The following is a 26,500-nucleotide window of genomic DNA, read 5'->3' on the forward strand; positions in this document are numbered from 1 at the left end:
TTGTGGTTGGAAAGGTTATAATACAGGCATTCGTTCCTGTTGCCGTGGAGTCTATTGCAACTCATAGTGACCCTATAGGACAGAGTAGAACTGCCCCATGGGGTTTCCAAGGAGCACCTGGTGGACTCGAACTGCCGACCTTTTGGTTAGCAGCTGTAGCTCTTAACCACTGTGCCACCAGGGTTTCCAATACAGGCATAGTCAATAGTTTATTGGTAAGACTGAAAATTAAGCAGGTAAATCTTTCTGTCTGTCATCAAAATAGCTCCACAGGTTAAGGAAAATACAGTGGTCTATAAGATTTCACTGAAAACTCTACAAAACTCCAAAGCATTAGCCTAGAGGAGTGGGATAATGAAGTAGAAGGCAAAGCTTGAAACCAAGAGTTTGAGTTCAAATGTTAAAATCAGCATATGAATTTAAAAAATACATCAATTCATAGACAAGTGAAAAACCAGGGTTTCAAAAAGTAGGATCTGTAGTTCTTCAGGAAACTCTTTGTAAGAGACAGGGAACCCCGACCTTCAGGATCTATCTCCTCAGGCTGATTTCTTCAAAGGTAGGAGAGGTGACAACAGCTTCCAGAATAACCCTTAGGGCTGGTTCCCATTGCCATCAAGTCGATTCCGACTTATAGCGATGCTATAGGACAGAATAGAACTGCCCCATAGGATTTCCAAAGAATGGCTGGTGGATTCAAACTGCCGACCTTTTGGTTAGCAGCTGAGCTTTTAACCACTGTGCCACCAGGGTTCCAGGTCTGGTTAGGGCAGACAATTCTTTGTGTCACTCCCTTCCTGCCCCTGCTTCCTGTGTTCCTGTCTATAACCTTTCACCTGTTTATGCTCATAATACAGAGCTGAATTATAGTTTTATTATTTGATGAACTTCTTGGTTATACACTACCTCTTCATTTAAAAAGCTGATTTTTCACTCTAACAAAAGCCTCAAAAACCTTAAGCAAACTGCCTTTTATACTGAAAGGCCACCCTGTTGTTAGCGTGAATGTCTGACCAGCTGATTCCACCCCTAGCATAGTCTTGAAGGAACCCTGAGTGGTGCCAATGGTTAAGCGCTCTGCTGATAACCAAAAGGTTGGAGGTTTGAGTCTACCCAGAGGTACCTTGGAAGAAAGCCCTGGCAGTCTACTTTTGAAAAACCTTTGGAGTGGAGTTCTACTCTGACACACATGGGGTTGTGTTAGTCAGAATTGAATCGATGGCAACTGGTTTGGTTTTGGTAGTCTTGAAACATCTGAGCCTCTAGTCAGGCAGGCTTTCAGTCTGAAGGGGAGAAATGGAAAACTGGGATTAAAAAAAAAAGAAGAGGGAAACAAATTTAATCAATCAGTTTGGGTAAGCTTGCTCTAAGGAAGTGCAGGATTATTGGAACCATTTCCAGGAGCCTGCCACATGCAAAGAAGTTGTGATGACCTGGTGTATAGATAAGGAGCATGAGGGCAGACCTGAGGGGACACCTGGAAGCAAACAGGCCTCAATCAGTGGCAGAAGGGAGAAGAGCAGAGAATCGGTAGGCATGAGGGATCATAAAGTAGCTATGCATTATGTCCTTGGGGATGTTTCTTGTGCCCAGAAGTTCTGGAGCTGGGTTGTAGTGCTGCCATGTCTTTTTCCCTCCCCTCCCTAGATACCAAGGATTTCAAAATAAAAAGTAATAAAAATAATATAGTGATGTCAGAGGAAGAATTTTCTGTTTATAGACCAGTGGCATTCTGTGCTGTTAGCTTTTCTTTTGCCTGATGAAAAGTTGCTAAACTGAGCAATCACCTCAATTTCTTCGTTTTTTAACAAGAAAGGAATTGCTCTCCTGCCCACACCTACAATAAAACTAAATAAAATTCCTGATCCTTTGGCAGCCTCTTTTGTCTACAAAGTCCATGAGAAGAGATGTTGAAAAGTCAATACAGAATCTGCAGAGACCAGAATTTCATAACAATACTATGAAAAGGGCATAATGGCTATTCCACATGCCTCCTTCATTCAGTCAGATTTACAGTTCATAAGAAGTTGCTGCCTCTATTCCAGCTAACCTTCAGAGCCAACATTTTATTAAATTAAACAACCTAAACAACAGTCCCAAACTACTTTTGCTGCCAGCTACAGGTTACTTTGGTCGGGTTTAGTCTTAGAGTCAGAATTGTTCTGCGAAATCCTCCCAAACCACAGAGGACAATAAAGGTACTTGAGCAGATTAAGTGAATTTGATTTATCTTAATTACACAGACAGAGTGCATTTTCCATAGGAAATTGCTAGGCCACATGTAAGTCTGGCACACGCAATGATTTCTTCAGCTTTGTTGTCAAGCGAGGAGAGAGGTGGGCTTATTGGGAGAGAAGAGTGGGATTAACATACTTTTTTTAACGTTCAGTGATTGTGTCCATCTGTATTGCCCAAACAGTTCATCAGGAGGAGTCCAGTCCATCAATGGATTATCAAAACGTGTGCTAAAAACAATTTATCTAGAAACAAATTGCAGACTGCAGACAGAGATCCAAAGAAAAGTAGTTTACCAGGACAATTCTACTTGCTGAGGGACTGACTGAGGTTTTGATCTTATTTTCAGTTATAGTTCTCCCACTGGCTCCGCGCATGGCTTCAGATGCCAGTGGAATTATATCATCTGATTGCTGGGAGAGACCTTAGAGACCAACTGGTTCACACTCTGCCCTTTAAAGCAGTGGTGCAAAACTTATTAAGACACTTTATCAGTTCCTCTGTTCACTGAGGTGTCCCTGGGTGGTGCAAAGGGTTAAAGCACTTGGCTGCTAACCAAAAGGTTGGAGGTTCAAGTCCACCCAGTGGTGCCTCAGAAGAAAGGTCTAGTGGTTTACATCTGAAAAATCAGCCACTGAAAATCCTATGGAGCACAGTTCTACTCTGACACATATGCCATTGCCATGAGTCGGAATCAACTAAACGGCAACTAGTTACTGTTTACTGTTCACAGAACTGAAAATAATCATAGTGGCCTTTGAAGACAAAGTGGTTGTCTTTAGATATGAGAGGCTCTTCTTAATAGTCTTCTGTAAGTTCAACAAGAGTCACACATTGCTGCAAAAGATAGAAGACTGGTGTTCTATATAAAAGATTGGTGTTCTTGGGTAAATGTGGGGCAGGAAAGGTTACTCTCTTCTCTCCCCATCCTCTCCAAAGCCAAGAGCAATGACTTTTAGGGAGAAAATGAAGAGTGATAGCACAGGACTGTGGTGTATGTAGAGAAGGCAACCTCTGTATGATTTCAGCCAATGTCTCCCAAAATGTTTCCCCCACCACTACCTGCATTTTGATATCATATAGTTTCTTCAGCTTAATGTTATGATGTCTATTAAAACGCTCTGGGGAGTCATAATGCATAGGTCTCTTCAGTCATTTACATTTTAGTATGAAAAAGTTCAGTTCCTTCTTATGTGCAGTCTTGAGAAAGAACATAGAGCACTGAGAGCCAGTCAGGAATCAGGAAAAAGAGAAGAGAAGCAAGGGTGGATTGCCCAGAAATACAAGGCTATTTGCCCTAGTTATTTCTGAGAAGATTTGAAATGAGGCCAGAGGAAGAAGCGAGAAACTTGTTTGCCAAAGTTGAAACTTTGCATGAAGTTATTATTCTCTAAATATTTTACTGTAGAAACCCATGGCAACAATAAGAAGCTAAAACAGAATTTCACTGGTGTCATGGATTGAATTATATCCCCCCAAAATTGTGTGTATCAGTTTGGCTAGGCCATGATTCCTAGTATTGTGCGGTTGCCCTCCATTTTGTGATTGTAATTTTATGTTAAAGAGGATTAGGGTGGGATTATAACACCCTTACTAAGGTCACATCCCTGATCCAATGTAAAGGGAGTTTCCCTGGGGTATGGCCTGCACCACCTTTTATCTTACAAGACATAAAAAGAAAGAGAAGCAAGCAGAAAGGGGGACCTCATACCACAAGAAAGCAGTGCCAGGAGCAGAGCGCATCCTTTGGACCTGAGGTTCCTAAGCTGAGATGCTCCCAGACCAAAGGAAGATTGATGAGGAGAACCTTCCTCTAGAGCGACAGAGAGAGAAAGCCTTCCCCTGGACCTGACACCCTGAATTTGGACTTGTAGCCTACTAGACTGTGAGAAAATAAATTTCTCTTTGTTAAAGCCATCCACTTGCAGTGTTTCTGTTATGGCAGCACTAGATGACTAAGACAACTGGGAAGAAATAAGCAGAAAGTAATTATTGGGGAGGAGATCGATGGGCACTGACTCAACTAGACACCAACATTCTTTAACATTTCTTTTTATTTTAGAGGTGAGAGTGAGAGTGGGATCCTCTAAAGAAAGAGATGGAGTTGTACTATAGCAGTTTGCCTCTGGTAACAGATCTCTCCTGCTTTACTTGGTGTCATGGATTGAATTATGTCCCCCAAAAAAGTGTGTATCAATTTGGCTGGGCCATGATTCCTGGTATTGTGTGATTTTCCTATATGTTGTAAATCTTGCCTCTGTGATGTTAATGAGGGAGGATGGGTGGTAGTTGAGTTAGTAAGGCAGGACTCTGTCTACAAGATTGGGTTGTGTCCTGAGGCAATCTCTTGAGATATAAAAGAGAGAAGTGAGCAGAGAGATAGGGGGACCTCATACGACCAAGAAAGCAGTGCCAGGAGCAGAGCATGTCCTTTGGACCTGGGGTCCCTGCACGGAGAAGCGGGGGGAGCACTGATGAGAAGGCGGACAGAAAGAGAAAGCCTTTCCCTGGAGCTGATATCCTGAATTTGGACTTGGTTAGCCTACTTTACTGTGAAGAAACAAATTTCTCTTTGTTCAAGCCATCCACTTGTGGTATTTCTGTGGTAGCAGCACTAGATAACTAAGACACTTGGCTAAAGAAAGCAGTTGTGGTTCCCCACAGACAGCCCCCTTTCCTGTGCACATATATCACCACAGGGCCACGACAGCTGCAGGCAGCGCTTGACAAGGCGGCTGGCGCCTCCTCCTGCCCCCTGCCTTTGGAGCTACAAGTAGGTACCCCCAGAGCAGCCACGTGGCTCAGCTCTCTATAGACGTCAGTGGCTCTGCCCCCTAAGGACATCAGCGGCTCCTACCTCTACAGACATCAGTGGCTCTGCTTCTGTACAGTCAGTGGCCCCGTTCTCTATGGACGTGAACAATCCAACAGCAGGTGTGGAGCTGAACTCTAGTATACACAAAACAGCTGCTGGACGGTTCCTTATTGTGGGCTTTTAAAAAACAATTTCCTTGTGTTTTAGGTGGATATGGGCTATTTGTTGAGCTTCTGCAAAGTAGATAAAAACCTGGCTAAATCATAAAAATAGGCAGGGAGAAGGTTGGCATAAGTTATGAGGAGAAAAAGGGAGCGTAGTCATTTGGTTCTGGAATAGTGTGTGAACATTCAGAGTTTCTAACCAAAAAGCCTCTGGAGATCTAAAATCTCTGCCTTGATTCTCCTGGGTTAAGTGTTTTAATGCCAAGCTCTACTCCACCCATGTCGGCATGTGAAGATTAGTCCGTAATTATTGTCTGTTTTCAGACCTCATGTTTCTTAGTTAGAACAAATGTTGAAAATGCTACCAGAATAAATGACTTACAGGTATCTTACATGTATCTGGAACACAGCTATAGAGATTCTTTCAGAAGCTGTTATATTCCAGTGTTTCAAATAGGACATTCCTTTGTGAATGAGGGAATTGTATTAGCTATAATTAAAAAATTCAACGTTTGTCTATTTTGGAAATTCATTTTTTTCATATATTTTACTTCAAAAACTTTCCCCAAGCATTGAAATGTGACTAGAGTCATTCTTTATAGCTGATAAAAACCACCTGGTGGCTGCTTCCTGTGTGTACTTCTTTGTTCTGCAGCGCGTGTTATATTAGCTCTAATCCTGGATCATGGTTGGGGTAGACGGGACACAGTGGAAAGAAACTGTCGTAACAATTAAAGATAGTATGAAAAATGCTTACGTTGAAAAAGCCAACAAACCTAAATGTGGGAACTTGTAATTTCAATATTTTGACTGTGGCCCCGCTGTCAGTAGTAACTCTGAAGACTACTCATATTTCATCTGCGTCGCCCATGTGGATTTGGTTTTAAAGCTGTTCCTGCTTTTCCTTTCCTTGCCAGCTTTCCTCCTTCCATCCTATCCTTACCATCAAGGTCTAGTCCCAAGTATTCCATGCAGCTTTCTGCCCTTCTTCTAAATCCCAGAACTGGCGTGAAAGTCCTACTCGGCATGCTGTCGTGTGCTGCGTGGTGACGCTCTCCAACTGCTTTGTGGGCGATTGTTTTGCTTCCCCAGATACTTTTAAGTTTAGAAAGTCTCAAATTAAATGAAACACTTCTTCACTTCATTCTTCCCCAGGTCATTAAGTTATTTTGTTTAGTGGGTTTCAACACATAATTTCAATATTTCAGCTCAAAACCTTCCTTGCCATTAAACAGATTAATAATGATAATCTGGCATAGTTCTGTGAACACAGAGGTGAAATTACGCAAACACAAGCTCATTGGGGCTAGAATCTACTTGGCCGCTACGAAGTTACACATAGTGTGGACGAAATAATTCTTAGCAGAGCACCTTACATCTGTGTGTATTATATTTTCTCCCTCAAATGGAAAAATGTTTTTACTTCAAACTACTGATTTGTAAGTTTTAAGTCACAACCAATCAGTTAAGGACTATTAGTATAATTTTGGTTAAATCATATATATGAACATTAACAGTCTTGGTACACTAATGGATTTTATTCAACCATACCAAATCCTAAAAGTACCATTAAATAAGCTGCATATAGACACAATGAATGCCCCCAAATTAGCACTAAGTGGTAAGACTCGGCATGGGGCCCTGATTTCAGGGATCCCTAAACTTGATTTAATATTGCTTTTTTTTTTTTTTCCCTACAGACAAATTCAGAAACAGCCTCCTTTAAGCTTTGCTAGTCTTGAGGCAAGGACAGGTTGCAGGGGTCCTTCTTAGAAGGCCTAGTAATGAAGGCCAGGAGATAAGCAAGATAAACACCATGAGGGCAGGTAAAGAGGACCCATGGTTACCTTTCAGTCAGAGGCAAACTCCAGAAACAATTAGCATGAGTCCTCAGACAATTACAAATAGAAGCTGGCTGGGAATCCCATGATCTGCCTGGTCCTGTGATCACAGAATAAAAATGCAGCTCAAGCCAAGGGTATTTTTCTCTTACCCACCTACTGTACCCAGTTAGGTCAGATGCCAAAATGGCACCTTTACCAAGACAGTGACAAAATGTTCTTTTTTGTTATATTCCAGATTCAGCAACTGTTACTCATTATAAATAATTATAGTATTAAAAGTAGTTATTCCAACTAAAATGAAAAGTCAAAATAAGACACACCCCAATTACCACCATGCAGGGTCTCACCATCTCCTGCCCAAGTTTCCTGATCTGGCAGATGGGCCCTCTGCAACCTGGCTTCCACTTTTCTTTCTTCCTCTGTCTCTAGTCACTTTTCATCATTCATACTGGTGAAAGCAGTGCTTTGTTTATTGCACGCAACCATGTCATTTCAGGCTTCTGTGCACTACATGTGCCATTCTTACCGATGCTCCTTCCGCTACCATGATTACCTGGCTAGCTCTTTTCTACGCATCCTCCAAGCTTCAGCCTGGGTGTCATCTTCTCCAAGAAGTTTGTCCTAATTTCCCCAGACTTTGCTAGGTGCAGCTCCCTCTGGAATTCCATAGCACCTTGTGCATACTTCGACCAGAGCTCTCACTGTGTGTGGAATAATCCATTATTAACTGCCTCCTGTGCTACACTCAAGTTCTCCAAGGGCAGGCACCAAGTTTTGTTCATGTTTGTAGCCACAACACCAAGCACACCACTGGGAACATAGCTGGCACTTAATAAATGCTAGTTGGATGGAAATGCAAAATGTTCACAAACAAATTGGTTTAAAATGTCATTGGCATAACTGTGTTCTACATTCTGGCCAAGAGTAAACAGGTACACTGTGAGAAGCTCAGAGCATGGAGTGATTCCAAAAAGGAAGACAGTGAAGATTTAGAAACTGGATGCCTTTCAATGACTGTATTACTACACAGCCCACTTTTTATTAAGTGGAATAGAAAGCAGGAAATTGAAAGGAAAAACTATCCAAGTTCTGTAAGTCCAATCCACCTATTAAAAAAAATCTTGATTAAATGATCCTTTCTCTTCTACTCTTTTCTAAAAATATAGTAAAAATAGTCTTTCTCCCTATCAGTCTTACTAAGGAAATAGACCCAAGATCATCAAATAGGCTTTTACTGAAATACGTGCTTATTTTGGCTAACTTAAATCCTTTACGCAAATTAACACTTGCAAAATTTTCCATGTTACAGCTCAAAATAGAGAACCTTTAAGAAAAATTAACTTGTGGGAAGAGTGTTATTGTTTTCAGTTTAGCACTAAGGCTCATACAAAGCAAACCACCTACAATGAGCTAGATGCGTCCTTTTCCCTTGAAAAGATTATAGTAGAGTCTCTTTGCTGCCAGAGCGAAAACAGGCTCTTTTAGGTGTCACACCCAATACCCACCCAATTTAATTCAGTTCATTCAATACGTATTGATGATGATGAAAGGTATAAGAAGTGAAACTCAAAAAAAAAAAAAAAAAATTTAAACCTCTTCTCAGACCTTCCCTACATTTCCAGAAACTATTATTTCTACATTTCTGGAACTACCTTTCTAGAAATGTCTGGCCCTTATTTTTCTTTCAGTAATAAAATAAATTGATAATATGTTGGGTATTTTAGATTTTAAGAAGGAATCACAAAACTATATAGCAATATGAACAAACCTGGTATTAATGTATAATAAGTGATACTAAGAAAACCTGTTATGAATAATGCTAAAGATACATAACTCTATTGTCAAAATCTTTTTCTCATTTTATCAATGTTGTTGTTGTTAGGTGCCATCAAGTTGGTTACGACTCATTGTGACCCTGTGTACAATAGAATGAAACACTGCACAGTCCTGAGCCATCCTCACAATTGTTGCTATGTTTGAACCCATTGTTGCAGTCACTGTGTCAATTCATCTCATTGAGGGTCTTCTTTTTTTCACTGACCCTCTACTTTACCAAGCATGATGTCTTTCTCCAGGGACTGGTCCCTCCTGACAACATGTCCAAAGTACACGACTCAGAGTCTTGCCATCCTTGCTTCTAAGGAACATTCTATCTATAAAAGGTCCAAAGCAAAGGATTGCCGTGCCTGAGACTGATGTGTAGTATTTACGTATTAACTATTAAATACTTTCACCTACACATGTTACTTGGCTTTTCTTTTCTTTGCCCTCCTCTTTGCAGCATGCAGTCAAATTCTTCTGTGCTTCCAATCTACTTTACATCATGCACACTCCGGTTGTCTCTGGTCCAAGGACTTTTAGAGAAGAACTCTCAAGAAGGAATTTTCCTTCTCTAAATTTCAGTATTTAATATCAACATTTAGTAACATTTAGTTATGGACTGAGTTGTGTCTCCCCAATAGATATGTTGAAATCCTAAGCTCTATACCTATGAATGTGACCATGTTTGGCAATAGGGTCTTTGATGATGTTATCAGTTAACATGAGGTTATATGGGAGAACCATGTGTCCTAATCCCATCTGATTGGTGTCCTTATAAAAGAGGAGAAGAAACACAGAGAGACAGACAGAGGAGAGACTGCCATGTGAAGATACATCTACAAGCAAAAGGAATGCCCGGGGTTACCAGAATCTGAGAGAGACAAGAAAAGATCTTACTCTAGAGCCTTCAGAGAAAACATGGCCCTGCTAAGACTCTGAATTCAGACTACTAGCCTCCAGAACTGTGAGACAATGAAATTCTTACATTTAAAGCTACCTACTTTGTGGTACTTTGTTACGGCAGTCATAGGAGACTAAAACAAATGGCCTTCTATATTCTTACATCCCAGCTATGTTGTTAACTGGAGTCCCTGGGTGGTGCAAAGAGTTAACGCGCTCAGCTGCTAACCAGAAGGTTGGAGGTTCCGGTCTGCCTAGAGGTGCCTCAAAAGAAAGACCTGGTGATCTACTTCTGCAAAATCAGCCATTGAGAACCCTATGGTGTACAGTTCTACTCTGACACACATGGAGCATCCATGAGTTAGAATCAACTCAATGTCAACTGGTTTGGTTTATACTGTTAACTTACTATTTTGACAACTCTTCTGTTCACACCAATACTTTGCTGGGCACCAAAAGATGACTTCAGAAGCATCTAGTGTGTGTACAGAAAACCAAAGAATGAAACACAAACTACACCCTCCCTAAAGACAGAGAGGAGGATGATCTAATTTCATTCCTCCATTGTGGCTATGACTTTTGCATTCTCAGCATTCACCTGTAATAGCCTGGTGGCTTACCTTGTGTCTGGTTTTAGATTTTCTACTGTGGAGAAGGTTTGATTTGTAATTTGAATGGACTTGTTCTTCCCACTGAATGTCCCATTTTCTCTGGATATAACTTCATATTCTGAAAAATGAAAAACACAACAGATACTTGTTTTATGTCCCAGTTGATTTAATCATTCCTGAAGCTAATAGCATAATACAGTCACTCTCACAAAGGTAAGCAATTTAGATTGAAGTTCTAGAGACACACTGATCTTACACATTGGCAAGATCCACATGGGGATGGTCAGCAGTTGAGGAAGGTCCCAAAACCCTTTCAGCAGCTGCTCATTGAGCATTTCTGCTTTTCCTTTACTGGAGAAGTGAAGACCTGGAACCAGAATACACTCCTACGGTTGCTTTGGATACTAAACAAAAGAAAAAAAAACAAACAAAACCAAACCCACTGCCACTGAGTCGGTTCTGACTTACAGCAACCCTATAGGACAGAGTAGAACTGCCCTACAAGGTTTCCAAGGAACAGCTGGTGGATTTGAACTGCCAACCTTTTGGTTAGCAGCTGAGCTCTTAACTACTGTGCTACCAAGGCTTGTTAGGTAAGTCAGATAATTATTGTTGGAAAGCCCAGTGTGGGAAAAACACCTTATGCAGACCAGTGTGAGCAGAAACCATGCTTTCTACTCTGCAGGGCTTTATAATATAGTTGGGGAAAAGGCCAAAAACACTTAATATATGGTACTGCTGCTAAAAATCCCTTTCAGTTAAAATCACAGCAGCAAGTAACAGTTAACCAAATAATGAGCTATACTTTTCTACAGTTCACTGCTTTGAACTATAGCATTATGGCATTTGTGTACCCATACCTTACCTGGTGGCGCAGTGGTTAAGAGCTTAGTTGCTAACCAAAAGGTTGGCAGTTCAAATCCACTGGCTGCTCCTTGGAAACCCTGAGGGGCAGTTCTACTCTGTCCTATAGGGTAGCTATGAGTCGGAATCAACTCCACAGCAATGTGTTTGGCTTTTTTTTTTTTAACCTTACATAAGGAATGCTCCCTTGATAATTTTCTTTGTACTTAAAAAAAAATTTCATGGAGGTCTACATTACTTTCACTTAAAGGCATGTTTCCATAAGCTTGAAGGGCTAATCAAAAGAGAAAGACTTCTAGAATAAGAGAAGACAATTTACAAAGTTGTTAATTACCTTTCCCTGCTCTCAGTTGGGACTTAGCTTAAGGCATATGACAAGTTTATGTAGAGAACTAAATAAAAAGAAACCCCACTCGAAATCAACTCCATCAATAATATGAAGAAATAATAAGTGCTGGGCATCAAGTGAAGGTTGGAAGACTGCAGAGGAGTTGGCAAGTTATTGGGGATTTCTGCTGCTAGCTCCAAGACCAAAAGTATGAGGTGGATATTGGAAGTAAAATTAAAACCACAGAGTAATTTATAGACCTAAAATCACTAATTTTAATTTTAGGAGAACTTTTTACAGTGTATTTTAAAAATTCAAAAGACAGGATGACTCCTTCTGAACAATTTTGCATGACTATCCTTCCATAAACTCAACATGAAGCTGGAAGGCAGTGGCCATTGTACCTGGATACCATCGTGCAGCTATTAAAGGACTAATGACTGGTGATCAGTATCGGATATTAAGACTCTCTATTTGTAGTTCAGAGCCCTGGTGGTGCAGTGATCAAGGGCTCGGCTGCTAACCAAAAGGTTGGCAGTTCGAATCCACCAGCCACTCCTTGGAAACCCTATGGGGCAGTTCTATTCTGTCCTATAGGGTTGCTATGAGTCAGAATCGATGCGATGGCAATGGGTTTGGTTTTTGGTTTTTGGTTATTTGTAGTTCACTTCCATTTTGATCCCAGCCAGTCTCTCACTTGGATCTTCATTCTAGCAGAGGGCTGAAAGGGAGGAAGAGGAGGATCCTAAATCCATATCTGCCCACTTTAGATCTTTTCCTGAGCTGTGAGGGATATTTGCTAGAAAAAGATGGAAATAATTAAAATGAAGTAAAATTTAATTTTTTAAAATGGAAACTTCATAGTTTACTGGAAAAAGACAAACCAAGCCACTTACCATTAACTCAGTCTCAGTTTCCCCATCTGTAAAATGTCAATAGTAATATCTGGTTCATAGTTTTACTTGTGAAGATTAAATTAGGAACATATGGAAAGTGCTTAATAGTATTTTGCATATGTTTTGCTCAACATGTGGTAGTTATTATTATTGCTTTTATTATCGTCGGGCTGTTTTGAAAATAGACTCAAAAATTTTTTCCTGATATGGTACATTGATTAAAAAGGTCATAAACGAATCCTCTCCTAAAACTAAGATCATTATTTTTGTTCAAAGTTTCCTAATATTTAATTAATTTATACTCCATGGCCTGGGAGACTAAGTTAATTTACTCTGCAATTGGTTTATCTAGAAAGAAGACCAGTTATATTTTATGGTTAAATATTATATGGATGTATTCCTGGGTATTTGTCTTCTGGCCAAGTGGGCATTTGGTTTGGGCTGAGATTACTCTGGTCATGGTCTAAGGGGTATGGGGCTTTCTCTCTAACTGGACACTAGCCCTTTCCAGGATCCTCAGCATTCACAGCAGGGCATCAGTCCTCCTGTGGCTCAGCTGCCTGTGAGGGCTTACCCTGGCTCCTATTATGTATTATGGGATTTCTGCCATCTAGACCTGTATCAGGATACATACATATATATATATATAAGGGTAATCCCTTAATCTGTGTCAAAAACTCGTTTGCGAGGACCGATATGGAAGGTCATTTAAAGACTAAATACTGCATCCTTTCTCTTGAGCTGCACTGCCCAATATGGTAGCCACCAGCCGCATGTGATGATTGAGCACTGGAGATATGGCTAGGGTGACTGAGGAACTACATGTTTAAAAATTTTTATTTAATTGCAATTAATTTTAAGTCTAATATCCATGTGCAACTAGTGGCTGCTGTACTGGACGGCCCAGCTCGAGATGCTCTAAAATCTCTTAGGGTTAATCCAGATGGTCAGAGAGTGGTCGGCCTTGGCAGCATTGTTTGAGTCTTGGGAAATTATTTTCCTAAAGACCCTTTGGAATTATGGCATGGTTCACACTCAAACATGTTATAAAACCAGCCCTACAAAGTGAGTGGCTATGTAGGTTGTAAGGATACTCTTCAGAAAGTTAATTATTACATATCAGGAAGTCCTGGGTTTCGCCAGAGAAATGGGTTTGTTGTTATCTTTTAGACACTGAGAATCATACTGAGGATGTTTCCTCATCCCCTTTTTGGGTGGCTGAAAGAAAGCACCAGCCCAAATTGGAGACTCACTGATGGAAAATGTATAGGACAACATGGCATGGGATCTATGTACTAATTTCTCTTCTGGTCTTTGTTATTCTCATTTTAATCTTTTCTTTATCCTATTTTCCTCTATATTTATTATTTAACTCTTGAGAATTTATATAATTTGTTTTATATCATTTCTTAATCAAGGCAGAGTATAAGGATAAACAGACTTAGGGGTTGTGCAGGGATGTCTGGTTCTGGCCCTCATAGCTGTGTGTCCTTGTTAAATTGCTCTACTGCATTCCCATCTCTAGAGGAAAGAGGCTGGCCAAGAAGATTCTATGATGCAGGGATTTGTTAGATTCCAATAGTTTCATTGAGAGAATATAGTCTTACTGTATGAAAATGAATGCTTTAAAATATTGGAAAGATTCAGATGCTGCTTAGTCACCAGAAGAGCAATTTATATGACACTCCAGTTGGTTATGTACCTGAGCAACCGCTTTCAGAAAACATCTTTGGTTTGGGATATTCCTTATCAACCGTGTGACATTCTTTGTAGTATTACAGCAGCCTTTTAGTACTTGAAACTTTGATTGCATATCTTCTCTAATTTTCATTTGATTCAAGTTTCAAAAGTTGATTTAATAATATTTTCCCTTCAAAAGATCAGAGTTTCCAAACTGGATCTATAGAAACTACCTTCATAATTTAAAATATAACTTAAAAAATGTTATCTCTCATCTCAGAATTCTAGTTTTTGAATATGTATTCTTCTGGTTTTTTATAAACCTTATCTTTCATTTTTAATGTTTTAAAATTATAATAGTATTTTCATAAGTCCAGAAACATGACAAAAATGTAATATTAATGTTTGTAATAAGTATTTTCAGATACATCTTGAATATATTTCATAAGGTTAAGATAGCCTTTTAAGCATGTGTCCATATTTCTTATTTAAAAATATAGCATTTTGTTTATAATTTCATTAACAGTAAAGACATAAGGAGAGCCCAAAAGAACTAACGCTGCATGTTTGGCATTTTTCCCCAGAGGATTTTGTTGCCTTCCTGTGAGATAATTCACTTAACAGGAAAATTTATACATTATTAAGATTGGAACATCACAGTCTGGGCAATACAGCTCTAAAATAATAATGGTAATACTATTTGTTATGGATTGAATTGTGTCCCCCAAAAATGTGTATCAATACAGCTAGGCCATGATTCCCAATACTGTGTGATTGCCCACCATTTTGTCATCTGATATGATTTTCCTATGTGTTGTGGATCCTACCTCTATGATGTTAATGATGTGAGATTAGCAGCAGTTATGTTAATGAAGCAAGAGTCAATCTACAAGATTAGATTAGATTATAAACAAATCTCTTTCGAGATATAAAAGAGAGAAGCAAGCAGAGAGACAGGGGACCTCATACCACCAAGGGAGCAACACCGGGAGCAGAGTGCATCCTTTGGACCCGAGGTTCCTGCACTGAGAAACTCCTAGACCAGGGAAAGACTGAAGACACGAAACTTCCCCCAGAGCCGACAGAAAGAGAAGGCCTTTCCCTGGAGCTGACGCCCTGAATTTGGACTTCTAGCCTCCTAGACTGTGAGAGAATAAATTTCTCTTCGTTAGAGCCATCCACTTGTGGTATTTCTGTCATAGCAGCACTAGATAACCAAGACACTATTTATACCACTCCTACTATTGCTATGAATGACAAAAAATAATTTAGCAGTTTCTAATTTTTGCTGCACATTCAAATTTCCTATTTAATTTTTATCATCACAATAAATTGATAGCAATGGGGCATTATTATCCCATTTTACAGATGAGGAAACTAAGGCTCAAAGAGGCTAATATACCCAAACTCGCACATCTAGAACACAGCTGGTCTGTAATCTATGTTGTCATGCTCTTGGCATATCACACAGCAACAACTTACAACTCACTTAACTTTAAGTAGTCCAAGGACCCAGGCTATGGCCAGTTTCTCAGGTGTACCTACTTCTACTTTAGTGTAGCAGCAATGTGCAGAAGCAATGAATTGGAATGTATTCACTAGATGTGAGTGGGTGTCTGTCAACTAAAAGAAGGATTAAACAGAAGTCAACTCGGGAGAAAAGTTTTGAGTGGACTCTGAATTCCACTCCCTTGTCCACCTTCTATCCTGTGTATTACACTCGTCTATTCTTCCTGACAGCCTCTTAACTAGCCCCTCTATCCCCCATCTACCCACATCAGGTCTATGGCAGGGACCCGGGCACCAGGGACCTCATGTACTTACGCTATTTCTATGCTGTCTAGCTAACTGAGGTTGTCTTTTCCCCCTCATTGGGTGGCACAAATGGTTTGTGCTCAACTACTAACCAAAAGGTTGGCAGTTCAAATCCATCCAATGACACCACAGAAAATAGGTCTGGTGATCTGCTTCCATAAAGATTATGGCCAAGAAAACCCTATGGAGCAGTTCTACTACTCTGTAACACATGGAGTTGCCATAAGTAAGAATCAACTTGACGACAATGAGTTTGGTTTTAACATATTTTAATTTTCTTGTTTGACTATTCTGTTCACTATGGAGAGAAAAAACAAATTCCCTGTAACAAATTCAGCACATTTAAGGAATGACTCAAAGTTTCTTATTTTTTACAATTACTTTCAGAAGAATGGGTGGGTGATGACAGAATAAAAATTTCCTAAGATAACTGGCATATTGAGCAAGAATAGAAATTTTAAAAAATTCTCTTAAGACTGTTGTAATAACTTTTACCTGATTCAAAGTCCTAGATCAATCTAGAATTTGGGTTGGTGGAGGAAAACTAATTTATTATTATTTCTTTTTATGTAATGTTATTTATTTTGTTGTTGTTAAGAATATACCACAGCAAAACATACACCAATTCAACAGTTTCTACATGTGACACTGATTACATTCTATGAGTTATGTAACCATTCTCACCCTCTGGGAAACTAATTTAAATATCATCAGCAGTGGCAAAACTGCTAATGTAATTTCTGTAATTCTCTTAGTAATGAAAAGACCAGATATACCTTCATGTTGTGAAAAAGAGCTCTGAGAGGAAATGGGAGGAATGCAGCTTTAAGAGAGCTGCTAAATTAACAGAGAGCCCATATCAAGGACAAAGATATTTTTTTCCCCATCATATGACACTTTTGGTAACGATGTACCACAAGGACAGCAGAAGTCTGCTAGGACTTGCTCCTCCTCAGATACGCCACGCAGGACAGAGTTTGATCCCAGGTACCACACTTTTGACTCATCACATTATCAAAGTTTCCCACCGTAGTAACAGTCCTTGTGCCATGATCTTACCAGTGACAGTGTCGTTTAGTGGCTTGTCCCAGTCTAAGATGACAAATGAGGGGCACCCTTCCACGGTGACCACAGTGAGATTGGTGGGTGGGTTCTGCGGCGGGCTGGTGGCGTTCCCCTCCATAGCCTCCTCTTTGGGGAACCGCTTGACAGAGTCGGTGATGGAACAAGGTCGGTTGTCAGGCTTTTGGATGTATCGCACATGGGGACCTAAGAGAGAGAGTTCTGAGGTTTAGCATTTTTGGAGCTTGTGAAAAATGAGATGATCTCATAAACATAATTATATATTTGAGAGAATCTGGCCTCATTTTATAGGCAGATGGAGGAAAGCATGGATTTTTGTGAAAATCCAAAGTCCTGTCTCTGGGATACATGATATGGATGTTGTTGTTGATTGACTTTTCTAAATAGGTTTAGCTTATGCCAATATCCGAAAGTAATTGGTTCCCCTGAGCATGGCTTGAATGAAGGGAAGGGCCCAGAAGTGCTGGAGACAGAGAGGAGCTGGCTGACCACACATTATCCAGGGACCAGAAAGGTCACGTGCAGAAAATGAATCATCACTGCATGGTTTTTACTGAGTAAGAAGTAGACATTTGGTTCTGTCACATGAAGGCAGTGTGTATAATAATCTATGACTGTTTTACGATCTCACATTATGTTGCTTTTGCTGTTTATCTGATCTTGCCTCAGAGAGGTCACACACGGAGAGAAAATATTTGCAAAAGCATATATCTGAAAAAGGACTTGTACCCAGAAAAATATAAAGACTCTCAAACTCAGTAAGAAAGCAAACAATCCAATAAAATGAGATAAGCAAAAAATTTGAACAAACACTTCACCAAAAAAGACAAGTGGATGGCAAATAAGCACATGAAAAGATGTTCAACATTAGAGAGATGCAAATTAAAACCACAATGAGGTACTACTCCCAAAACCGAAAACCAAACCCACTGCCGATTAGTCAATTTGGACTCATAGCAACTGTATAGGACAGGGTAGAACTGCCCCGTAGGGCTTCCAGGGCTGTAATCTTTATGGAAGCAGACTGCCACTTCTTTCTCCCACGGAGCGGCTGAGGGGTTTGAACTGCTAACCTTTCAGTTAGCAGCCGAGCTCTTAACCACTGTGCTGCTAGGGCTCCTTAGATACTGCTCCACACCAACTAAAACGGCCAAAATTAAAAAGACTAACCGTATCAATTGTTGGCAAGGATGTGGAGGAACTGGAACTCTCATACATTGCTAATGGGAAGGTAATCACTTTGGAAAATAGTTTGGCAATTTCTTAAAATGTTAAATGTACATCTATATATGATATAGCCTTCACCTCTTAGGTATTTATCCAAAAGGAATAAAAGCGTATGTCTATATAAAGACTTGTGCTTGAATGTTCATAGCCGTTTTATTGGTAACAGTAAAAAACTAGAAAAAACACACGTCATGAGCAGGCTAATGAATAAACAAAATAATGTATATCCATACAATGTAATACTAGTTGGCAGTAAAAAGGAATGGATTATTGATACATGCAGCAACACGGATGAATCCTTAAATAATCTCCATCACACAGATGCTGAGTGAAAAGAGACAAAGGGAGAGTTCGTACTGTATGTTTTCATTTATATAAAATTCCACACAATGCAAACTAATCAGATCTGTGGTTACCTAGGTACCGAGGGTAGAGGGGAGGAGGAGTAAGAGGGAGAGATTGCAAACGTACGTGATGAAACTTTTGGAGGTGCTTGATGTGCTCATTATGTTGATTGCAATGATGGTCTTATGAGCGTATACATATGCTAAAGTTTATCAAATTGTACACTTCAGAAAACAAATCACAAAAGGGAATATTGACTGTGTGTTACATCACGTCTCTCCTATTGTGGTATGTTAGATGATTATTCAGAAATATCCTCCACACCCATGGGAGAAGCATACTTCCCCAGTCCTGGATTTCAGACTTGGCTATATGACTGTCTTTGGCCAATGAATATTGGCAGATGTGACACAAGAAGGAGCTTGAAGTGTGGTTGTGTATTTGGATGTCCCCCCTTTTGCATCTCTCTTGCCCTGAGAGCAGCTTCTCCCGGGTTATTGTTGGTTCTTCATCTTGGGCCCCAGAATGAACACATGTGGAGCAAACTGGAGCCCAACTCACCAGAGGCCAGCTGTGCTTCAGGCAGAACCACTCAGCCAAGCACATCCTAAGTTAGCCATTCCATAGCTAACAGGCCCACGAGAAATACAACCTTCCTGTAGGAAGCTACTACGATTTTGCAGTTGTTTGTCACATAGCAACAGCTGACTAATACACCCACCAAAGACAGCCCTGTCAGAACTGAGATCTGGAGCCCGGTATACATACCTGTGAATCTGGGCTTCCCAAGAGGATCAGTTTCTCTTGTTGGGATTGAGCTAAAGTCAGTTACATTACCTGAGAATGGAAGATAATAAACAGTTTTGGCAAAAGGATAAGACAGCTGCACCATACAGTGAAAAAGTAGTGAAGACTATATATATTCAATCTGCCTCCTAGTCTGCTGCTTGCAGCTTTTGATTTCCTGTATTATTTTTATTGTACATATTGGTCCACAGTAAAAGGTCTTTAACTGCATCCTGCTGGTGTTTTGGAGGGTAAGAAATAATGAATTAAAGATTACCACTGACTGGTTAATGTTCATTGATAAATTAAGATACGTTCAGTAATTAGTAATGACATGTGACTTAGTAGTAAGTATGGGATAAGCAAGATATTTTTAGGAAGCAAACTTGAGCATTTTATTATATGTCTGCTGAAGGAATAAGCATACTCTATAACCAAGCAGTGAAAATAAATATAATTTTAAATGTAAAAAGTTTTGTATTAATCATAAAATTGAAAAAAATAGAAGATCCAGCACTGAGACTGCCCCCTACCCCACCGCCGCTTAGTTGAATCTTTTATACCATGTAGCCAAGCATCCAATGAGAACTGGCTGACATACTAACCAAATTCTTCTCCGGAGGCGGGAACTGTTGGTTGCTTTTTATCTGTCTCTGTTTTCTCTGAGGCGGCTCCAGTAGGCCCGAGTGTTGCCCTCAAGGGTGGGGAAGTTACTTGGCCTGACGAAATGATTCCTGTGATGTGAAGCCAAAGTACTCAGGTTTATAGCAGTACTGCCAAGTCTCCCATTTAGTTCTTCGCTAAATATTTATTAAGCACTTACCATGTGGCTTGGTACTATTTGTCAGGCTTGGAGAGAAAACAAGACCTGGTCCTTGGTGGAGACAGGTATGTGAACCAAGTGTATTGAAACATTGTAGATTTTGTAAAAGAAGTGGATGAGGTCACAGGGAAGGCAAAGGAAGGGAGTGATTATGTCTATGGGGAAAGATGGAGGGTGTTGAGGGGAGAAGGTAAAAATGCCTTCACAGAGGATATGTCCATAAACAGGAGACGTGAGCAGGAGGTAGGCATGAGAGCTGTTTTCCCATCACAAGCTACAGCAACAACCAAGACAGGGAAGCATCAAACAGCTTGGTGAGTTTAGGAGACCACAAAACAGTCTGAAGGCACTGGGGCAGTGAGAACTGAGAGTAGGGGGGCAGGGCAGGCAGATCATGAAGGGCCTTGCATACTGTGCTGTGGATTTGGACATTATTTTTGGCAATGAGGACCCACTGAAAGATTCTAAATAGGGAGGTAATATAATTAGATGGGAAGAGGATGATTTGTTAGTGTGTGAGGCTGGTGGCAGGGACAGAAGTCAGGAAACTAAGTTGTGTATGCAAGAAAACGATCCCGAGTGTGCAGATGGTTAACACATTTGATTGCTAACCAGAAGGCTGTAGGTTCTACTCTGATATGGCAACTGGTTTTTTGGTGTGTAGGAAAACAGGAGGCTGCAGTATGGCAGAAGTTGTGGGACTGTATGGAGGGATGAGACATGAGAGATGTCAAGGAGATGGAATGGCCTAACTTGGAGATGCCTTGAGAAAAAGGAAAAATATTCTTAAGGTAACTGCCATGATTCTGGCCTCATGGCCAGACAGGTGCTACATTCACCAGTGACTACTCTTGCAAAAACATGTATAAAAATCCATTTCTACTGGAAATAACAAATTTTGGAGAGGCTGCAGGGAGATGGGAACTCTTACGCACTGCTGGTGGGAATGCAAAATGATATAACCATTTTGGAAAACGATATGGCACTTCCTTAGAAGCTAGAAATAGAAATACCATATGATCCAGAAATACCACTCCTAGGAATATATCCTAGAGAAATAAGAGCCATTACACGAATAGACAAATGCACACCCACGTTCACTGTAGCACTGTTCACAATAGAAAAAAGATGGAAACAACCTAGATGCCCATAGACAGATAAATGGATAAACAAACTATGGTACATACACACAATGGAGTATTATGCAATGATAAAGAACAATGATGAATCTGTGAAGCATCTCATAACATGGATGAATTTGGAGGGCATTATGCTGAGTGAAATAAGTCAATCACAAAAGGACAAATATTGTATAAGACCACTACTGTAAAAACTCATGGAAAGGTTTACACACAAAAAGAAACAATCTGATGGTTATGGGGGTGGGGGCCTGGGGAACACTAAACAGTCAATAGATAAGTGGTAACTTTGGTGAAGGGTAAGACAGTACACAATACTGGGGAAGCCAGCACAACTTGTTCAAGGAAAGGTCATAGAAGCTCCACAGACATATCCAAACTCCCTGAGGGACCGAATTGCTGGGCTGAGGGTGTGAGGACCATGGTCCCACGGAACATCTAGCTCAATTGGCATAACATAGTTTATAAAGACAATGTTCTAGATTCTACCTTGATGAGTAGTGTCTGAGGTCTTGAAAGCCTGTGAGCAGCCATCTAAGATACTCCACTGGTCTCACCACTTTGGGAGCAAGGGAGAATGAAGAAAACAAGATACAAGGGAAAGATTAGTCCAAAGGACTAATGGACCACAACTACCACGGCCTCCACCAGACTGAGTCTGGTACAATTAGATGGTGCCCAGCTACCACCACTGACTGCTCTGACAGATATCACAACAGAGGGTCCTGGACAGAGCTGGAGAAAAATGTAGAACAAAATTCTAACTCACAAAAAAAGACCAGACTTAATGGCCTGAAAGAGACTGGAGAAACCCCGAGAGTATGGCCCCTGGACACCCTTTTAGCTCAGTAATGAAGTCACCCCCGAGTTTCACCCTTCAGCCAAAGATTAGACAAGCCCATAAAACAAAACAAGAATAATGGGACACAAAAGCCCAGGATAAGGACTAGAAGGCAGGAGGGGACTGGAAAGCTGGTAATAGGGAACCCAAGGTCAAGAAAGGAGAGTGTTGACATGTCGTGGGGTTGTTAACCAATGTCATAAAACAATATGTGTACTAACTGTTTAATGAGAAACTATTTGTTCTATAAGCCTTCATCTAAAGTACAATAAAAAAATAAAAAAAAAACCCACTGCTATTTAGATTCCAACTCATAGCAACATTACAGAACTTCCCCATAGGGTTTCCAAGACTGTAAATCTTTACAGATGCAAATGGCCACATCTTTTTCCCATGGAGCATCTGGTGGGCTTGAACCACTGTTGGTTAGCAGCCAAGCACTTAACCACTGAGCAACCAGGGCTCCTATAAAAACATATATAGGCCTCCAAAATTCAATCCATCTCAAGATCCAGGCAGGTCTGGGTATTGAGAGTAGAGTGGAGGGCTAGATTGGATTTTATGTTCCTCTTGGAAAAAGGAGTCATTCTCAAGCAATAGAAAGCCAAAGGATAAAAGACTGACCCAAGGACCATGGCCAGCATGGAATCCCAGACAAGTCACTGGGATGGGCCTCTGGTTCACGCCCTGAGGATTCATGCTCCTGGTCCCAGTAGGAGTGGGCCACAATAACAGGGCAAGTGAAAATCAAGAGAAGTTGCATTGCAGTCTGCATAAGCTTTTGGAGCTTTCAGAGTCAGCAGGAAATGCTGGTGTAGTACTTTCTCCCTGGGTAAGGACTGAAGGACTCAGGGGCCTCAGTACACCGGAGAAAGGAAAAAAGTGGAAGATGCCCCATGGTTGCCTAAGGCTGTGTTCGTTCATGGGCACGTGCAAGAGAACCTCGGAGGATTCCCAGAACACTTAGTTGATTTCTTGAATTCAGGATGTGCTTTCTGCAGTGTTAATCAGACCAAATCTGTACAACTGCTTCTGTTTGTTTGGACCTTCTGTACAGCCATTTCTTTGAGTTAGAGGTAGATAGCAAGAATGTGGGGGCCCAGAGTTAATCTCAGAAACAGAATGTGGTTTATGGTCTTCTCAAAGCTGGGTGGGCTGTACCAAAATGACACTGATGGGAGAGAACAGGAGTTTTACATGACAAGAACCAAGGCCATCAAGCTGTAGCTGAAGACGCAGCCTTACAGGGGAACTCTGTAGTGGAAGTCCCCTGAGTTTCCCATGGAGGACACTCCAGGCATCACTTTCAGTCTGGGACTCATCCTGACCTGAAGACTATTGGAGCTCAAGTCACAGCTGCTGCAGGTTAAAATTAATGAGGAAAACCTGTTCCCTTGTAGGGGACAATCAGAAGGTTGAAAGTTCAGGTCTACCCAGAGGTGCCTCAGAAGAAAGGCCTGGTGATCTATTTCTGAAAAATCAGCCACTGAAAACCCCATGGAGCAAGCACAGTTCTACTCCGACACACACAACGTTGCCATGACTGGGGAAGGCACCAGCAGCATGGATGAGGGAGTGATTCCTCTTTCAGCTGATGGGAAAAACAACCTAGAGTTCACTATGCACATGACAGATCATAAAAGCTTCTCTGTCTTCATACCCTCTTTTCTACCCCGTGAAAAAAATTACGTACCCTTTCACATAAACCTCCATCAGCAGCTTACTTTTATCCTGATTCCACTACAAAATATTTAGGAAGAAGAGGTGGGGGAAGAGGGAGGAAAGATAGGGAACATGCTGAGATTTTTCTGGCAGATCCTGGTGGAAGGGCTCTTAATAGAAGCTTTGCTCTGGACTGGGTTCATTCTCACTGATTCTTAATTTCATTCACTTATTCACTCAGTTATTACTTATCAAATATCCACTGTTCGCTAGACATGGAGTTCCTGGGTGCTGCAAATGGTCAATCACTCAACTACTAACTGAAAAGTTGGCAGTTCAAATCCACCCAGAGGTGCCTTGGAAGACAAGCCTGGCAATCTGCTTCTGAAAGATCACAGCCTTGAAAACCCTATGAAGCAGTTCTACTCTGCACACATCGGGTCACCATGAGTAAGAATAAACTTTGTGGCAGCTATTTTTTTTTTTTTTTTCTTAAAGGCACTAAGCACTAGATTTGGTTCTGGGAATTCAGAGAAAATATACCAACGACTCTGTCATCACAGAGCTTACAGCCTAGTAGGGGGCAACAAGTATGCAAAAAAAATTGTTATTTGCTCTAATGGAGGTATGTATCAGGGAAAAGGAGAACAGAGAAGAAATGCCAAGATGACTTGGGGGAGCTAGAGAAGGCTTCTTCAAGAAAGGGATAAAGTATAAGTATCCCAGGTGACTGGGAGGGGTCATTCCATGAGGAGGGGACATGGACGTGAGAGAAGCTTGACTTCTAATACCTGCCTACTCCTGCCTTGTTGCACAGGCTAGACCCGCTCGGTCACCCTGAATATTCCAGTGCCAGTCTTCCCCCGAACACCATAATGCAGGCTAGCATGAAGGCTGGTGGACGGGTGTTTTCCGTGAGATGTGTCAGATTTCATTTCAGGAGACAGAATGATAAACTGATGACAGGGAATCACATTTTCCATCACCCCCAGTGGCTGGCAACACACAGCATCCAAAATAATCTGCTTGTTGTTGAAGGGCATGAGTAAGCTTCCTGTCTAGGCTCCAAGAACACAAACATCTAAGAAGAAGACTGGCTCAGATGTAGAGGGAGGGCTTCTTTTACCCCACCCACCCAGAGTCAGGATAAGAGTCCTCAAAGCTGTAATTTACCGGGTCCGGTCCTCAGGAACAACACAGTACATGACCCACACACCTCTGACTTGTCCGTTGACTAAGCTATCATACCAACAAGGGCTTGTGGTTGGCTAGTAAAACCGACATCCTGGAGGGAGAAGGAAGGTATAGATGGACGTACCTGCACTTCCTGGCTTTCCGGTGACATTATTTCGTGGTAAAGGTTTTCTTTGTAGTGGTGTAGGTCTAGGTGGCAAGGGTCGGCGGCGAGTGCCTGGGATTATGGCTAAGAGATTATATTATAGATACAGCTGTCATGAGGATTCACTATTCAAAACCACAGATTTATAAAAAGAACTTTTGTCAGCACATTGATATATGGAAAACATATCCTCTAATTATAGATTAAAAATATATAGGTATATATATTTTTAATCTATAATTATATATTTTAGGATACATTTTAAATCTGCCATTTGAAAGACTGTATAGAAATTAACATTTTAAGTTTCCTATGTAGACATAACAGTAGCATTTTTAAGCTCCGTTATCCCCAATAGCCTTGATTTTGAGACTGTAATTTCTTAAACCATTTTATCTTTATGTTTTTATATATACCACATCTCCTTTTCTGAGTGCTCTGCCCCATCCTCCAACTCTGATGTACTTATAATTAGACCAATGCCTTCATAACTTCTCAAGTAATGGCACCAAAGGAGCCCTGATGGCAGAAGTGAGAAGCCGGTGTGCCTGGAGAGCAGGGTCACTGGGAAGGGTTGTGGTGTCGTGTGCTGCACAAGGGCGCCTGGCTAAGGGCAGGGGAAGTGCAAGCGGGACTGAAGTTTAGCACCCACTCTCCTAACCCACCCATGAGCCCTGGTACAGGCTGCCAGCCCAGAGGAAGGGCACGTTTATCCAACGGGAGGCACTTTGCACAATGCTGGTGAGACTAAGGGTGCCTGGAGCATTACATCTTAATTCCAAATTTCCTTGAAGTCTTGAGTTTAAAAATTCATTTCTTTCTTTCTATAGTAATACATGTTGGTTTTAAAATCTCTGAGTAAAACTGGCAATCCAGGAAAATGTCCTGTGGCTTTATGTACTTCTTGGGTTTCTCCAGTGTGTGTGGTGTAGTGTATGTGTGTGTGTGTGTGTGTGTGTGGTTGGGGGGAGGGTAGAGTGCTGGCGGTGACAGAATATAGTCTGTAGCCCAGATATAAAGACAGCAGGTGGGTCTTATAGTATCCCTTTAAAAAACAGAGTCGTTATTCAATGCAAAGATATTCACCAGCTTCACAATTTCGTCCTATTACACAGGGCACCTTCTCAAATCAGGAACATAAATCATATCAGGCAAAGGGATATTGCGATAAATTTCACAAGAGCAAAACTTTAACATGATGAAAACTAGAACTCACAATGACTCTTAAACAGTTGTTCATCGTGGCCACTCAGAACACTACAGAGAATAATTTTTAAATTGG

The 26,500-nt window shown here is 40.9% G+C and overlaps 1 protein-coding gene across 1 annotated transcript in view; it reads right to left on the reverse strand.

The window, feature by feature from the left end:
* The window catches only part of ABI3BP (ABI family member 3 binding protein), a 289,016-nt gene that overhangs the window by 11,116 nt on the left and 251,400 nt on the right, over positions 1 to 26,500 (reverse strand). Inside the window, exons 53-57 of the mRNA XM_023732852.1 lie at positions 25,198 to 25,290; positions 20,020 to 20,148; positions 19,397 to 19,465; positions 17,033 to 17,242; positions 10,400 to 10,508 (exon numbers count right to left, since the gene is read on the reverse strand). Of these exons, the coding sequence (XP_023588620.1) occupies positions 10,400 to 10,508; positions 17,033 to 17,242; positions 19,397 to 19,465; positions 20,020 to 20,148; positions 25,198 to 25,290 (610 nt within the window). The remainder of the gene's footprint in view (positions 1 to 10,399; positions 10,509 to 17,032; positions 17,243 to 19,396; positions 19,466 to 20,019; positions 20,149 to 25,197; positions 25,291 to 26,500) is intronic.

Source organism: Trichechus manatus, unplaced genomic scaffold, assembly GCF_000243295.1.
Source record: "Trichechus manatus latirostris isolate Lorelei unplaced genomic scaffold, TriManLat1.0 scaffold00055, whole genome shotgun sequence".
Classification (NCBI taxonomy): domain Eukaryota; kingdom Metazoa; phylum Chordata; class Mammalia; order Sirenia; family Trichechidae; genus Trichechus; species Trichechus manatus.